We start from the raw sequence: 16,666 nt of genomic DNA on the forward strand, positions 1-16,666 counted from the left end.
TAGTATCGTTTCTTGCTTTACGCAAAAAGTAAGGCCGAACGAAACGCAATGAAGACATAATTCATGGCTGTCAGTAATGTCAGTGTCACTAAATGCTCAGCAAGCAGCAGCCTACAGCAGTGCAGTTTACATTGCTATTTACTTTAAAACTTTACTATATACACAGCATAAAATCGACTCTAGTTAGTAGTGATATAACTCAAGATGGAATTAATATACTCCATGAGGCGTAAGCCTCTAAAATGCGAACCACCGCACTTCGAAAGGTAAACAGTGTTTATGTTTTGGGTTTACAATCGGTCTACTTTCTTCTCTGTTATAATTGGATAACAAGTTCAAATGTACTTAAAGCAGACGTTATACATGTCTCATAGCTTACAGTTTTGAGATATAATAGATTGAGGCTTTATATAAGAGAGAATCCAATCCTAAACATTATCAAACATCAAGAAAGTTACAGTCCAGTTTCTTAATCATATCTCTCGAATGATCATTAATTACACAATATTTTGAATCTTATTCTATTCCACAGACCATATTTTAAAAGGTTTCACATTATTTTACTCCAAAATTGTGTTTTTTCCAGTGTAACAGACCATGATGTGGTCCGACCAATCTGCACAATATCAACATGCAACATCATAGCGTTCTCATCCCCCACGGAGCTGGACGACACGGAGGGAGACACGTGGGGTGGTCACGTGTATGTGTGTGATCTTGACACACCCTGGGACAGCCACAAAGTTACCAGCACTGTGCATCCTGTGAGTATAACTTACGAATCTTCTATATGCTAAGAAAGGCTGTTAAGCATAAGTTTAGCTTTTTCTTAATTTATATAGTTCTAATTTCCTGCAGCACAGATATTAGGTAATGTTAGGCATTGATTATTATGATTTGCTTATGAATAATAGTGAAACACTACATTCTAATCTCTAGATCTGACACTGACTGACTCTTAAACATAGCTCTCCTTATTATAAAACGTGGTCTTGAAAATAATAGATGGGCTTGGGTCACCTATTATTTATCATTTATAAACTATCTTGAAGAAATTGTGAATTGTATAAATCTAGCATGAAAGCTTTTTAAAATCACATTTTACGATAAGGTGGAATATGTACTGGTTTTACTTAGTTATAGTTGACTAATGCTAGAACTAAAGTGAATACCTAACCATACTTATCAGCTTTAAAAGCCTGTTTAACAATCCCATAAAATCTTTTGTTATATGTTTTGGTATATGTTTTGTTTTGTTGTTATGTTTTGTTGTTTTGTTTTGTTATAAAGATGATTTGATTTGATTTGATAACTCTTACAGATATCAGCACTAGAGTGGGACATAGAAGGCAAGCAGCTGCTGGTGGCCACCACTGTGGGAGACGTCTCCGTCTACACTCAGAAGGATTACCTGCTCAATGAGTGGACCTGCGAGTACTCGGCTAGCTTTCCAGGTTTGTTGGTACTATACATAACTATACCTACATAACATAACAGGGAGGAAGAGATGGTCTTGTATATTAATTAACTTGCCAAATATGACACATTAAAGCTCAATCCTTCTCTGTGTGAGAGGAGGCGTGTGCCCAGCAGTGGGATGATAAAAAGGCCGCAACTGTAATATGACACGAATGTAATATATTTTCTAAATGTATTTTGCTATTTAATACCAGCCTGCAAACACAATAAAAATTTGTGACAGCTTTGAACTTATTCTGCTTGAATGTTTTGGATCAACTACAAACTGGATCACATAATGTTACATAGCTTCTAAAACAACATATAATGACTTCAGTCTTCCAGTTCTCAATACCTCTCAACAAAATAGAAACATTTATTGCTAAACTCAATGGCAGTCTGCAACTGGTGTACAAGTACGCTCGTTTGGTCCCTAACACACCTGTGTTAACGGCTGATAATTTTAAATGGTTTCTGCGCACCAACTCCCGTGACGACAAAAACTTTTTCGAGAATTAAACACCCTTCCATAATCCCCAGGTGAGCACATAATCCGTGCGACATTCTTCCACAACGGACGACGCCTGGTCATGGTAGACAAGAAGCCCGACGCGCCCATCACTGAGAGGATACAGGTGCTGCGCTCCACGCCTACACTAAAAGGATTTGGGTACGTTTTGTGATAGATACATGCTTAAGGGGAGAGCGTTCAGACAGACAGGCTCGGAGAGGAGAGCAAATTCTTAACAAAAAATCGGGTACTTTGTATTTGAAGTAAGGTTGATTTTTGCATGCGCACTGCTTTTGTCATTAAGAATGCTCGAAGGCGCTCGGTGTGAAATAATAAGAGGAGTCGACCGGCTCCGTTCGCGTACTTTTTCTCGGTCTTGCTGGCGCTTGGCTCTGATTGCATTTCACGCAGCCGATCGGAGCCGATTCCGGTCTGTGTGAAAAGAAAAATGCGCGCCGATGCTCTCCAAGCCGATCTATCTGAACGGACCCTTAGGCACCAGCTCGCAGAACCTACAGCTTATCGTGCCTTCCGAAAAACAGAAGAACTCGTCATGACAAGATGGTCAACCAACTACGGACCGACCGCGCCAAGCGTTGCTTAACCTTATGATCGATCTGTCTGTGCAGCTTTGATTAAGCCACGAGCTTTTTAAAAGTCAAATCATAAGAGAACAATAGTTTTTCCTAATACAATAAACAGGATTTTTTTTTAATTTGTTTGTACCCTAAGGGCTCCTAAACTATTGAAGTTATTTGAATAATTCTTTCACTGTTGGAAAGCTACACTGTTCCCGAGTAAAACAGGTAGGATATGTTTTATCCCGGTGCGGGAAGTTTCCCTGGGACGCGAGTGAAAACACGTGGAACAGTCAGTGGTAGATAATACCATAACTAATATATTTCTCCCCAGCGGCGTACCATGCGAAGGCGCCCTCATCCTGACAGCCACAGGTCTCGTGGGGACTCTCACCCCCGATGGGACGTCAGCACACGTCACCACCGACTGTCTCCGTCCCACCAGAGACCACATCACTTCTGCTAGCATCGCGCATAAGAGTACGTGTTTTAAAGTTAGTTTATAAAATAAACAAACACAAAATTGAATGTTTGAAACGGCTTTTTATTATTATGATAAAACTTACGACAATAAAAAATCCGTCTTTGAAAGTGGTGGTCAGTTATCACTCTACTATGACTTACGCCCGGTATTCGTTCACGGGGTTCGTAGCTAAGGCCTAGGCCGAGGCCTAAGGGCTTAGTACTTGTACTAATACTAAGTCCTAATGTGTAAACATGCTGATCAGTGCTTAGTATTTGTATTTGTGAATAGTGCAAGAGAATAGAAAACGATCCTATTTGTAAGCGACAAATCGTTGACAAGTCCTGAGCACTTAGCTACTAAGCCCGTGTAAACCAGCCATAAACCGGGCATAATGGTCAGTAGCAAATGACTAAAGAGAAATGAATTATTTAAAGTTATTATCTAGAAGCTTTCTTTGTACACGCTGGTCAAAAATGCTGGAAAAACTAACCTAACACAAACTCTCCTTTAAAAGCAGTAGTAATCTTGTGGAGAAGAACCGACAAGATACGTCATAGACTCAAATATTTACTGAAGTAGTTGTTGAACAGGATCTACATCATTACTCTGTTCTGTCTTCTGTTGTAGGTTCTTCTAACCTACAGACAGACATGTGTTGCTGGGGAGTTTGTTGCGCCACTTCTTCTTCTCAGCAAAAACACATAGGAAGTGGTGAAGGGTGGGCGTTTTGGGGGCTGTCTATTGTAAATTCCTGACGTTCAAAAAGTGCTGTCTTGCAGCCAAGTTTGAATAAATGATTTTTGATTTTGATTTTGTTTCCTCAGACGGCAGCATAGTAATAGCAGCGCTGTCCCGCGCGGGCGGCGCGGCGGGGCGCTGGTGCGTGCGCTGCGCCAGCGCGACCGTGGCGTCCGCGCCCGCGCCTGCGCTCGCGCTTAAACCTCTGCCTACTATATATCTGCCGCAACAACCGGGTAGGTGCGCTAAACATGGAGAACAAAATGACTAGCGGAGGTGCCATAACAGTAAATCACATAAGAAAGTAGCGTGCCAAAATGCGGGTGTTCAGGGGAAGAGAAACGTTACTGTCTTTTCCCTTATACGCCTCTTTGGACCCGATATATTTTTATAATAGCAAAAATTGTTGACAGGTGTCTCAAAGGCCTGAACGCTTCGTTAATTCACTTGTGACTGACCATTTTGATCATGCCCACCGTATAAATTTAACCTAGAAGAAGGCGCCTGACCTACCTGTATTATGGCATCTCCGCTTATCTTTCCTTAATCCGTGTCCGGATCACATTATGTTCATCATGTAATGAGGACATGCTAACTTCTTATAATGACTTTAAAACTACAGTGTCGGTGACGTGGTGCGGACGCGAGGACGCGGACTCGCTGCTGGTGGCGGGCAGCACGCTCGCCATGTGGAAGCTGACGGAGCGGGCGCATCAGGTGCACAAGCTCTTCGCTAAGGGTCAGTACACCACATGTTGTATGTACCAGTGTCGGTGCCATGATGCGGACTCGTCATCATCATTATCTCAGCCATAAGACATTCACTGCTGAACAGAGGCCTCCCCCTTAGATACCAATTGGAAGCGACCTACATCCAGCGTAACATAGCATCGACCACATTGCTAGCAGAGCAGATGGCATCGAAAAGTGCTGGAGTGGAGACCACGGACTAACAAGCGCAGCGTAGGACATCCACCAACAAGGTGGACAGATATTTGATATAGAGACCTTGTAAAGGTTGCCGGTAGACATATATTTATGATGTAATAAAGTTTCAAAGTTAAATTGTTTATTGTGTGTCTCGAAGTATTTATGAAATGCTCGTGCACTAAGCTATAATATGTCCTGCACAGCTGGCTGATACATATGAGAACAGCCGTCATGGCCGAATTTGGCCCTGGACTCCATGTATTATGGACAGAGTTTTGACTTGAATAATCGCGTTTTTGTTTGTCAAAACTGTGATAAACGACCCTGTCTACCCTGAACACCCCTGTTCCATTTGATACCCACTTCAAGGGACAGCCTGTATTTCATACGCTGAATATATTGTCGATAGGTCCCCTACAAGGCAGCACCACGCCGGGCGGTGGACCGAAGCCGGCAAGCGACTGTTTCAATACATTGGTAAGTGCAAACGCTTTATTTACAACTAAGTACCCGCCCCAGCTTCGCGGGGCATAATAGTATATCCCCACTATTTCATGAATGTTATTTATTATACATGTGAACGTTCTTCTTTAATCATACTATATATTTATTAAAAAAACCGCATGAAAATCGGAGGGGTAGTTTTGTAGTATTTTGTTGTTTTTAGTACATAATGAAGTACATAGGGGTGGAACATATTGAAGTAAATAATGGAGTACATAGGGGTAGTACATAATGGAGTACGCAGGGGTAGTACATAATGGAGTACATAGGGGTGGTACATGAGGAAGTACATAGGAGCGGTAATACGTACTGGTGGGATATAGGGGAGTACAAAAGAGAAAAATAGAGGACGTAGATAAGGGACTACATATGTAGTCTATTACATATTTATGAGTACTTAAGAGCACAAGAGCCAGTACATAAAGAAGTGCAAGGGGTCAGTAAATAATGGAGCCGAATTTCATGCTTTAACAGTTTAAAAAAATTAAAACATTTCAAGAGTGTTTTTTACCAAGGGTCCATTCAGACAGACCGGCACAGAGAGGAGAGCAAATTGTTAATTCGTTGAAAATCGAGTACTTCGTATCGTAGTAAGGTTTATTTTTGCATGTGCTGTGCACTACTTTTGTCATCGTCGAGTGACGACTCCCGGCCACCTTTGGCGTGAGTCTGTGGGCGGTGAGCCAAGGGTGGTTCATCGATCGCATTGTCAGTATTGCTTAGTCAGAGTCTGACACCCTTACGTCCTAAACGATATAAAAAAATTGCACGTCAAACGTCAAAATTAGTTTGAGGTGTATTATTGCCGCTATTTCCCGTTATCGGTTGAAGCACTTAGTTTAAGAGAGTTCTGAAATGGAGTACACCCCACACCCACAGGCTTGGCAGAAGACAGCAGCATGGGGTGTGGAGGGCGGCGCAGACGCAGTGGGCGCGTGCAGCGCGCGGCTCGCGTCTGCGCCGCACGCCGTGCTCGCCACGCCACACGCGCTACATCTACTGGCGAGGGATACACACCACTATGTGAGTATACCCCCCAGGCATGGCAGCAGACGCAGTGGGCTCCAAGGCGAGTAAATATCGCCATCTCTATTATTGTATGTTGGTATTCTAAGACACATCTTCCTCTTCTTCCTGACTTCTTCCCAAGTTATTTACCGTCGGCGCAATATGATTTTTTTTCTGTCATTTCTCTTTATCAGACTTCCTCCATGAAAGAGGACATGACTAAGAAGGGAGTGGCTTCTTAGTCATGTCCTCTAAGCAGTCGATCCATCTTTTCCTCGGTCTACCTCTACATCCTTCCACATTCACATTCGCACTCTTTGTTATTAAGGAGACACTTCTTCTTCATGCCCTGTTTCCAATTTTATTTGGGGTTGGCGCAATATGCGTATCGCTTCCATTTTTCCCTGTCACTCGTCACACTGACAGTCATTACCTTTCTTTGCATGTCCTCTTTCAAGGCAGTCAATCCATCTTTTCCTCGGTCTTCTTCTGCCTTTGTCCCTCCACATTCATACCTAATGCACTCTTTGTTACTAAGAAGACACAATGTAGCAATAATCGTTGTTACAGCTATGCAGTCGCGCGGTGGTGTCGGCCGGCGCTGGTGCTGTGGAGGCAGCTTCTACGCCGCCCAAGAAAACCAAGTATGGACCCAACGCTGCACCGGTCAGTACCAACTTGCTACTTACACCCACCATTACTTTTGTTATTTTTATTCAGGGTTACAAACCCCATCACTTCCAAGTCATTCCGAGTCACCGGGTCATCCAAGTTTCAATGTACATTTACTTACATTCTAAGTTTTAGGACAATAATGTTTGAGTAGATAAAAAGGACAACATCTTGAGGAAACCTAGTCTTTTCGGTCTGAATACGTCAATATTACGGTCTATCTTAAGGTCCATGAAACAGCTGTCATAGTTTTTGCCAAAATTTTTGTAACTGACGTCACGGACACCAATTTTGTTATCATTTGTAGAATTGCGCATGCCGCTATGCGCGATCTTGGGCTCAGTTCTTCAGATCTAGTTGACCTCAGCGAGTTTTGCGGAATCACTTTACTACTGTACTGTTGTATGTGCAGAGTGGCGGCGCATGCGCGATCGTGTCGTGCGTGGAGATGTCTGCGCTGGGCGGCGCCGTGCTCGCCGTCGACACGCACGCGCAGCTGCACCTCTACAAGCTGCCGCAGCCCTGGCAGGACATACGTGAGTACACCCCATCCCCTGAAGCTAATAAATCTATTACCCACTTTGGTACCACATGAAGTACGTTAATCCATGACAATTGTGATCCACTGTCTAAAAATAGTTTGAAACTGCCTGATCAATAAAAGACTGCTAAGACTCTTTTACATTACGTGCTGAGTTTCGACCTTATTGTATTTGATTTTCTCTATGAAAACTTGTCTAGGGAGGATTACATTTTGACTCTGGAAAAGTAACTGTTAGCCAACTTCTGGGCAAAGTTATTAGTTGAGAACTGTAAATTAGACGAGGTCAACCAAAGATACGATGAATGGATTGTGTGAAAGTAGAAATGGTAAGAAAGAATGTTCCTTGTGAGATGACGGCAGTTAGAAGAGTATGGAACCCTGCCCACTAACAAAATTGGCATAAGGACAGTGGGATGATCTCATGATCATGTCTTCACTTCTGACAGTAACTACAGCGACTTATTTATATGTCTAGCGACCCCCATGGCAGTGCAGCACGCGACGAACCTACTGGAATACGCTTTAGTGGCCGGGTACGATAGCCTGGACGTCTTACTCGCTTGCACCGGCGCCAACAAGCATAACATACTCGAACTTATATACGAAAGGTATGTACCTTATGTCAGATGAACAGCCTTTTAACTGAAATTCGAAAATGTTTAGTAAAATTAGACTAATCAGCACTTATCGAAAAGACAGCCCCCTAAAAGGCCCTTTAGATACCACTTCCTCTGTGTTTTTGTGGGCATGGAAAAATAGGCGCAAGAAATTCCCCAGCATTTTACCTATATTATTGTGCAGTTGAGTAGTAGTGTTTTACTTGGAGCGGCTGTTGTCTGACTTCCTAAACCCATTTATCCGATCAACCTGACCTTCTGATTAAGAAGATATTCAAACGACAGCCGAGACCTATAACATTAACTTGACTTCTGAAACACAGAAGAACTCGCTATTACAAGATCACTTAATCCACTTACCGACTGCGCCAAGCTTAACCTTACGAGCAATCGAAGTGCAGCAGTTACTTCTTATCCACGACCCTCTATGACACTTCTCAAAATAAGAAGATATTATATTTTCGCAGACTGACGGAATCATTCCAGCGGCAGCCGCCCGCCTTCCAACAATACTACTTCCACAGCTGGCTGAAGATGAGGATAGCAATTTGCAGGTACTGGTGCAAATAGTGTATTTTGTATTATACTAACTTTAGCCCAGGTTCCAGTTTAAAGAAGTCGAGATGAATGAAGCAGAGATGTGTTTAAAGCAATTAGTAGGTTTATGACACATCTTACCGACCACTTTCTACTCTAGTTATATATGTAATCTCCTTATGTACTACCCCTATCTACTCCCCTTATGTACTACTCCTATTTGACGTGGCCAACGTCACGTTACGCAGTACGTCACGGGGCATATATCCGTCAATTCGCTTCGGATCGCTTCGCGTTCGTGATTTGCCCACGCTGGACGTACCCTCAGCTTTACTTTCGTATCATGTCTTAATGGTACATATTATGTGGCTTGGTCCAGAGTGATCCCGACTGCGCAGAGCAGTGCGTCGTGGCTCACCTGCCTGCAGAGCGTGCAGGCGGCGTGGGCGGCGGCGGCGCTGGCGCTGCGCCCGGACGACAAGCCCGACGCCGCGCCGCTGCAGGCGCTGCTCGACGACCACGACAAGGTAGGCACAGGCACAGGTACATATACACAGGTACATTTACAAAGGTACAATTACACAGGTACAATTACATATGTACAGTTACACAAGGACAGTTACACAGGTACGATTACACAGTTGCAGTTACATAGGTACAAATACACAGGTACAATTACATAGGTACTATTGCACAGGTACAATTACACAAGTACATTTACATAGGCACAATTACACAGGTACATTTACCCAAGAATACTTACACAGGTACAATTGCACAGGTACATTTACCCAGGTATAGTTACACAGGTACAATTGCATAGGTACAATAACATAGGCACAATTGCACAGGTACATTTACATAGACGAAATAACACAGGTACAAACAGCTACTCCTTGAAGCGAGAAGAGATTAATATCTCCCTCCTTCTCCAAATTATACCTTTTCATATAATCTATACTTTAACTAACGACCGTATTCTCGTCTCCCAGACGCTGCTGGCAATAGAATCGAAGCCAGAGATCCTGCCGGAGTCCTTATGGCTGCAGCCTCTACGCCTAGCGTTACAACGCGCCCTGGACATCGGACTGACGGCCCTGCTGGCCCTCGCTCACCAGCATCAGCATCAGATACATCCGCACCAGTAAGTATACGACGATATGGAGTAAGGAAAGATGAGCGGAGATGCCATAGTAAGGCAGGTCAAGTATAAAGGCGGAGACGGTAACGTATCTCGGACGAGGAACGTTATGTAACATACGCATTTTGGCATCTCCGCTAGTCATTTTCTTCTCCGTGGACTACCACATGTTCATGATAGCTACTAGGATTGATTCGGTTTTTAAAAGGAAAATTATCAGGACTCAAAATTCGGGATTTCGGGTCGATTTTTTATGAGGTTAGAAATTAATAATTATGTTTGATTTTAGCGAGTTTTGGATGTATTTGATGCATACGTTTATAATGTACCTATGTTATAGCTACGAGCTATGGCTGGACGCGGGCGCGGTGTCGGTGCTGCGCAAGCTGTGCCGCGTGGCGCGGGCGGCGGGGCGCGGCGCGGCGCGAGCGGCCGACGCGCTCGCCCGCCCGCTCGCCCGCCTCGCTACTGCGCCGCAGCCCAAGCAGGACCTAGTGGGTGAGTGTAGCTACAGCTGTGGCTGGACGCGGGCGCGGTGTCGGTGCTGCGCAAGCTGTGCCGCGTGGCGCGGGCGGCGGGGCGCGGCGCGGCGCGAGCGGCCGACGCGCTCGCCCGCCCGCTCGCCCGCTCGCTACTGCGCCGCAGCCCAAGCAGGACCTAGTGGGTGAGTGTAGCTACAGCTGTGGCTGGACGCGGGCGCGGTGTCGGTGCTGCGCAAGCTGTGCCGCGTGGCGCGGGCGGCGGGGCGCGGCGCGGCGCGAGCGGCCGACGCGCTCGCCCGCCCGCTCGCCCGCCTCGCTACTGCGCCGCAGCCCAAGCAGGACCTGGTGGGTGAGTGTAGCTACAGCTGTGGCTGGACGCGGGCGCGGTGTCGGTGCTGCGCAAGCTGTGCCGCGTGGCGCGGGCGGCGGGGCGCGGCGCGGCGCGAGCGGCCGACGCGCTCGCCCGCCCGCTCGCCCGCCTCGCTGCGCCGCAGCCCAAGCAGGACCTAGTGGGTGAGTGTAGCTACAGCTGTGGCTGGACGCGGGCGCGGTGTCGGTGCTGCGCAAGCTGTGCCGCGTGGCGCGGGCGGCGGGGCGCGGCGCGGCGCGAGCGGCCGACGCGCTCGCCCGCCCGCTCGCCCGCCTCGCTACTGCGCCGCAGCCCAAGCAGGACCTAGTGGGTGAGTGTAGCTACAGCTGTGGCTGGACGCGGGCGCGGTGTCGGTGCTGCGCAAGCTGTGCCGCGTGGCGCGGGCGGCGGGGCGCGGCGCGGCGCGAGCGGCCGACGCGCTCGCCCGCCCGCTCGCCCGCCTCGCTACTGCGCCGCAGCCCAAGCAGGACCTAGTGGGTGAGTGTAGCTACAGCTGTGGCTGGACGCGGGCGCGGTGTCGGTGCTGCGCAAGCTGTGCCGCGTGGCGCGGGCGGCGGGGCGCGGCGCGGCGCGAGCGGCCGACGCGCTCGCCCGCCCGCTCGCCCGCCTCGCTACTGCGCCGCAGCCCAAGCAGGACCTAGTGGGTGAGTGTAGCTACAGCTGTGGCTGGACGCGGGCGCGGTGTCGGTGCTGCGCAAGCTGTGCCGCGTGGCGCGGGCGGCGGGGCGCGGCGCGAGCGGCCGACGCGCTCGCCCGCTCGCCCGCCTCGCTACTGCGCCGCAGCCAAGCAGGACCTAGTGGGTGAGTGTAGCTACAGCTGTGGCTGGACGCGGGCGCGGTGTCGGTGCTGCGCAAGCTGTGCCGCGTGGCGCGGGCGGCGGGGCGCGGCGCGGCGCGAGCGGCCGACGCGCTCGCCCGCCCGCTCGCCCGCTCGCTACTGCGCCGCAGCCCAAGCAGGACCTAGTGGGTGAGTGTAGCTACAGCTGTGGCTGGACGCGGGCGCGGTGTCGGTGCTGCGCAAGCTGTGCCGCGTGGCGCGGGCGGCGGGGCGCGGCGCGGCGCGAGCGGCCGACGCGCTCGCCCGCCCGCTCGCCCGCCTCGCTACTGCGCCGCAGCCCAAGCAGGACCTAGTGGGTGAGTGTAGCTACAGCTGTGGCTGGACGCGGGCGCGGTGTCGGTGCTGCGCAAGCTGTGCCGCGTGGCGCGGGCGGCGGGGCGCGGCGCGGCGCGAGCGACGCGCTCGCCCGCCCGCTCGCCCGCCTCGCTACTGCGCCGCAGCCCAAGCAGGACCTAGTGGGTGAGTGTAGCTACAGCTGTGGCTGGACGCGGGCGCGGTGTCGGTGCTGCGCAAGCTGTGCCGCGTGGCGCGGGCGGCGGGGCGCGGCGCGGCGCGAGCGGCCGACGCGCTCGCCCGCCCGCTCGCCCGCCTCGCTACTGCGCCGCAGCCCAAGCAGGACCTAGTGGGTGAGTGTAGCTACAGCTGTGGCTGGACGCGGGCGCGGTGTCGGTGCTGCGCAAGCTGTGCCGCGTGGCGCGGGCGGCGGGGCGCGGCGCGGCGCGAGCGGCCGACGCGCTCGCCCGCCCGCTCGCCCGCCTCGCTACTGCGCCGCAGCCCAAGCAGGACCTAGTGGGTGAGTGTAGCTACAGCTGTGGCTGGACGCGGGCGCGGTGTCGGTGCTGCGCAAGCTGTGCCGCGTGGCGCGGGCGGCGGGGCGCGGCGGCGCGAGCGGCCGACGCGCTCGCCCGCCCGCTCGCCCGCCTCGCTACTGCGCCGCAGCCCAAGCAGGACCTGGTGGGTGAGTGTAGCTACAGCTGTGGCTGGACGCGGGCGCGGTGTCGGTGCTGCGCAAGCTGTGCCGCGTGGCGCGGGCGGCGGGGCGCGGCGCGGCGCGCGGCCGACGCGCTCGCCCGCCCGCTCGCCCGCCTCGCTACTGCGCCGCAGCCCAAGCAGGACCTAGTGGGTGAGTGTAGCTACAGCTGTGGCTGGACGCGGGCGCGGTGTCGGTGCTGCGCAAGCTGTGCCGCGTGGCGCGGGCGGCGGGGCGCGGCGCGGCGCGAGCGGCCGACGCGCTCGCCCGCCCGCTCGCCCGCCTCGCTACTGCGCCGCAGCCCAAGCAGGACCTAGTGGGTGAGTGTAGCTACAGCTGTGGCTGGACGCGGGCGCGGTGTCGGTGCTGCGCAAGCTGTGCCGCGTGGCGCGGGCGGCGGGGCGCGGCGGCGCGAGCGGCCGACGCGCTCGCCCGCCCGCTCGCCCGCCTCGCTACTGCGCCGCAGCCCAAGCAGGACCTAGTGGGTGAGTGTAGCTACAGCTGTGGCTGGACGCGGGCGCGGTGTCGGTGCTGCGCAAGCTGTGCCGCGTGGCGCGGGCGGCGGGGCGCGGCGCGGCGCGAGCGGCCGACGCTCGCCCGCCCGCTCGCCCGCCTCGCTACTGCGCCGCAGCCCAAGCAGGACCTAGTGGGTGAGTGTAGCTACAGCTGTGGCTGGACGCGGGCGCGGTGTCGGTGCTGCGCAAGCTGTGCCGCGTGGCGCGGGCGGCGGGGCGCGGCGCGGCGCGAGCGGCCGACGCGCTCGCCCGCCCGCTCGCCCGCCTCGCTACTGCGCCGCAGCCCAAGCAGGACCTAGTGGGTGAGTGTAGCTACAGCTGTGGCTGGACGCGGGCGCGGTGTCGGTGCTGCGCAAGCTGTGCCGCGTGGCGCGGGCGGCGGGGCGCGGCGCGGCGCGAGCGGCCGACGCGCTCGCCCGCCCGCTCGCCCGCCTCGCTACTGCGCCGCAGCCCAAGCAGGACCTAGTGGGTGAGTGTAGCTACAGCTGTGGCTGGACGCGGGCGCGGTGTCGGTGCTGCGCAAGCTGTGCCGCGTGGCGGCGGGGCGCGGCGCGGCGCGAGCGGCCGACGCGCTCGCCCGCCCGCTCGCCCGCCTCGCTACTGCGCCGCAGCCCAAGCAAGATTTAGTTGGTAAGTCTGGACCTGGACTTCCCAGCTGTCATTTAGACATTCATTGTCTCTTAAAACACAGGTTCCTAGCTTAGTTTAGGAGGCAAAAGTTCGCCTTTGAATTTGGTATTAATGTACAACAGTTTATTCACTATGTTTCTGTAAATTTTTGGAAGCAGACCCCTTAACAATTCGGAAAAGGCTAAACAGATGATGAAGTTAAGGTGCGTCTACACGGTACAGGTAGCTTGCACATGTTGAGGCACAAGCGCAGGTTACCTGCATTTTAAAAACGTGCGGATCTAGCGACTCGCGTGCTCTGTAGCGTGCTCGCGGGTCGCTTGGTCCAGCTACATGCACCGTGTAGACGCACCCTTAGCCAAAGCCAGGCATAATGCTATGTATTTCTGCGTAGACGAGTGCATTGTGCTGAGCACGCAGTGGACGGGCGCGCGCGTGTGGGAGTCGCTGCCGCGCTGCAGCGTCGCCGCGCCGCACGGGAAGATATGGCCGCTATATGTATGAATACTGTACTTTATATACTATTCTATTTCTTACTTAAAATTAACGGCTAAATTAACGGCTGCCATTGAACATCCTTGGCAGTCGTTACGGGTAGTCAGAAGCCAGTAAGTCTGACACCAATCTAACCAAGGGAATTGGGTTGCCCGGGTCACTGGGTTGAGGAGGTCAGGCAGGGCAGTCGCTTCTTGTAAAGCACTGGTACTCAGCTACATCTGGTGAGACTGGAAGCCGACCCCAACATAGTTGGGAAAAAGGCTTGGAGAATGATGGTGACTTAAAATTAAATTGTGTATGTTCATCCAATATAAATAACACAGAAATTCGGTAGTACATCTATGCTAATATAATTAAGAAACATTTTTGGATACTTTAAAGGAACAATTTTTCAAACTACCGAACTAATTTGAAAAAAATCTTGCACTGTTGGTAAGCTAGTCCATCCCTGAATAACATAGGCTTTATTTTGTCCGCGCACGGGAAGAAGTTCCCCGGGACGCGGGTTAAACTGCAGGAAACAGCTAGTAAAAAGTCAAGAATTGAGGAATGGGGTAGGTAGTATTTCCTCCCCGTAACAGACTCACTTACCTTGTATAAATCTGATGTGCAGGAAACCAGTGAAAATACGTATTATGTTCTTGCCCTAATGTATTTTTTTTTCATAAGATTATCAATAAAAAAATAATATTATAAAACTAAACGGCTATTTTGTATGATGTCACGTCAGAAAATAAATTTTCGAATTGCCGCCAAAAGTTTTTGCAACTTATAACTAGTGATGTGCAACATCAATAATTAATTAGTCGACTAACTACCTTTACATATACCTACTTTAGTAAGATTTATATTAATTTATTAATGACTTTAATTTTATCTAATTTATTAATGATTTTTATAATTAGTTGGAGCACGGTGTAGAACCCGAAGCGTTACGATATAACCCCGAGCCGCCGGCGTACGCGCAATGTGAAACGACGCCATCCATTACTATGGACGCTATACGGTAAAGATCTTACGTAAACAGTGATTTTCTCGTTTTTCGTTATCTGTGTGATATACTTTCAGGTTAAATTCAATTCAATTGACCTACTTCATCATCATCATCATCATCAGCCTATCGCAGTCCACTGCTGGACATAGGCCTCTCCAAGTGCACGCCACTTAATCCTCAGAAAAACATGATTTTTTGGTTTTGATAAGACGTGATTTTTTCTGAACAAACAATTTCTTTTTTTGTAAATAAATCGTTAATTACTTCAGTTGATACATAATTTTACAATATTTTGCTTCATTCTAAATAATGTAAATGCCCCTATTTCAATATTAGTCCACTACAGACTATCAGAGCTATCTTTGAGTAAGTTACTAGTTTTAGTAATGAACTAAATAATGTTCCTTAACAAAATTGCAATGAATTCTTTTAATCTTTGAATAAAGCTAAATAATTTCCATTCCTAGCTACATGTACCTGGGCGGCGGGTCCCGCCCGGCGCGCTGGCGGCAGTGCGCGCGCTGCGGCTCGCGTGCACTCGCCGCGGCGCATCCCAACAAGCATCCTCTACAGGGAGCCTATGATGGACGGTTTCTGTCGGCTTGCAGGTTATTATGTCCACTGTTTCATATAACATTGGAAAGTTTATCTTTGTGTAATGGGAAATTATAGAAATAATTTTAATGTTCGATGCAGAGTCAATCTGCAGAATGAAATCGCATCACGGAGTTGTAGAATTAAATTGCCGCAAGAGCCGATGCGAGACCTCTCTCTTTTCTACTATGTGACAGCAGTTTGATATGCCATATGCAAAGATTACTTGACTAGTAAAGCAATTGTAATTAATATTTTCCTTTGATTTCAGATGCGGAGGAAAATGGACATTATTTTCTAATATATAATTCTCTCATTAGTGTGTAAGAAATAATACTTAAATAATGTAAATATTTAATAAAATATACAATGTTTTTTACTCATAAACCCATATTGGTTTGTTTACTTCCTGAACCTTATAATTCCCATTACAAGTTATTTCCGCAAGAATATGCACCTACCATCTTTTTTTTTTAAAAAACTGCTTTATTATGAAGTGGCTGTGTGGTGTGTTAATGTACAGCCACTTCATAATAAAGCAGTTTTTTTATAAATTTTATAGAAAAGAAAGTGAGTTCATTTCTCTGACTCACTTAAATGAACGTATGTGATCACGATGGATATTCATCTAACCTTTTACCTTGTTACCCTAACCATAAATACACAATTCCATTTGGAATATTATTTGATTCTAATAAGAAAAACAACATCAAAGTATAATCAGACTTTACATCCAAAATGCTGCAAGCGATTAATTCAGCAATCATTCAAGCCACCTACCCCACTTCAAATTTTAGCAATCATTTGTATTTCCTGCGATATAATGCACCGCCCACTGCATTGTGCGCATGTCATTGTGTACGTCAATCTGTATGTGTATAGCTATCATCGCGCCTGCTGTGTGGACATCGATCGATTTATGAGGCTTTACGAGGTCAATTAGAGACGTTACTAAGATCTAATCTTAATAGTTTTCCGTGATTGATTGAATATAGATTACTTCATCATCTTGTTGGGTAAAAATCTAGTTTGTTTTTTAGATAAATCTGTATACTATGTTGTTAGTAAAGT

General features: G+C 49.3%; 1 protein-coding gene across 1 annotated transcript; it reads left to right on the forward strand.

Annotated features, from left to right (window-relative positions):
* The first annotated feature begins 101 nt into the window (after positions 1-101).
* On the forward strand, positions 102-15,982 carry LOC110376200 (mediator of RNA polymerase II transcription subunit 16). The gene is made up of 20 exons (XM_064042136.1): positions 102-266; positions 587-764; positions 1,322-1,454; positions 1,999-2,128; positions 2,882-3,027; positions 3,838-3,987; positions 4,374-4,490; positions 5,091-5,158; positions 6,065-6,208; positions 6,764-6,859; positions 7,278-7,401; positions 7,885-8,017; positions 8,494-8,580; positions 8,943-9,090; positions 9,556-9,707; positions 10,045-10,202; positions 13,904-14,007; positions 14,913-15,013; positions 15,469-15,609; positions 15,867-15,982. The coding sequence occupies exons 1-20, from the start codon at positions 205-207 to the stop codon at positions 15,901-15,903; spliced, it is 2,409 nt and encodes an 802-aa protein (XP_063898206.1). The 5' UTR covers positions 102-204; the 3' UTR covers positions 15,904-15,982.
* The last annotated feature ends 684 nt before the right edge of the window (positions 15,983-16,666 follow it).

The sequence above is a fragment of the Helicoverpa armigera genome, chromosome 27 (genome assembly GCF_030705265.1).
Source record: "Helicoverpa armigera isolate CAAS_96S chromosome 27, ASM3070526v1, whole genome shotgun sequence".
NCBI classification, from domain to species: Eukaryota; Metazoa; Arthropoda; class Insecta; order Lepidoptera; family Noctuidae; genus Helicoverpa; species Helicoverpa armigera.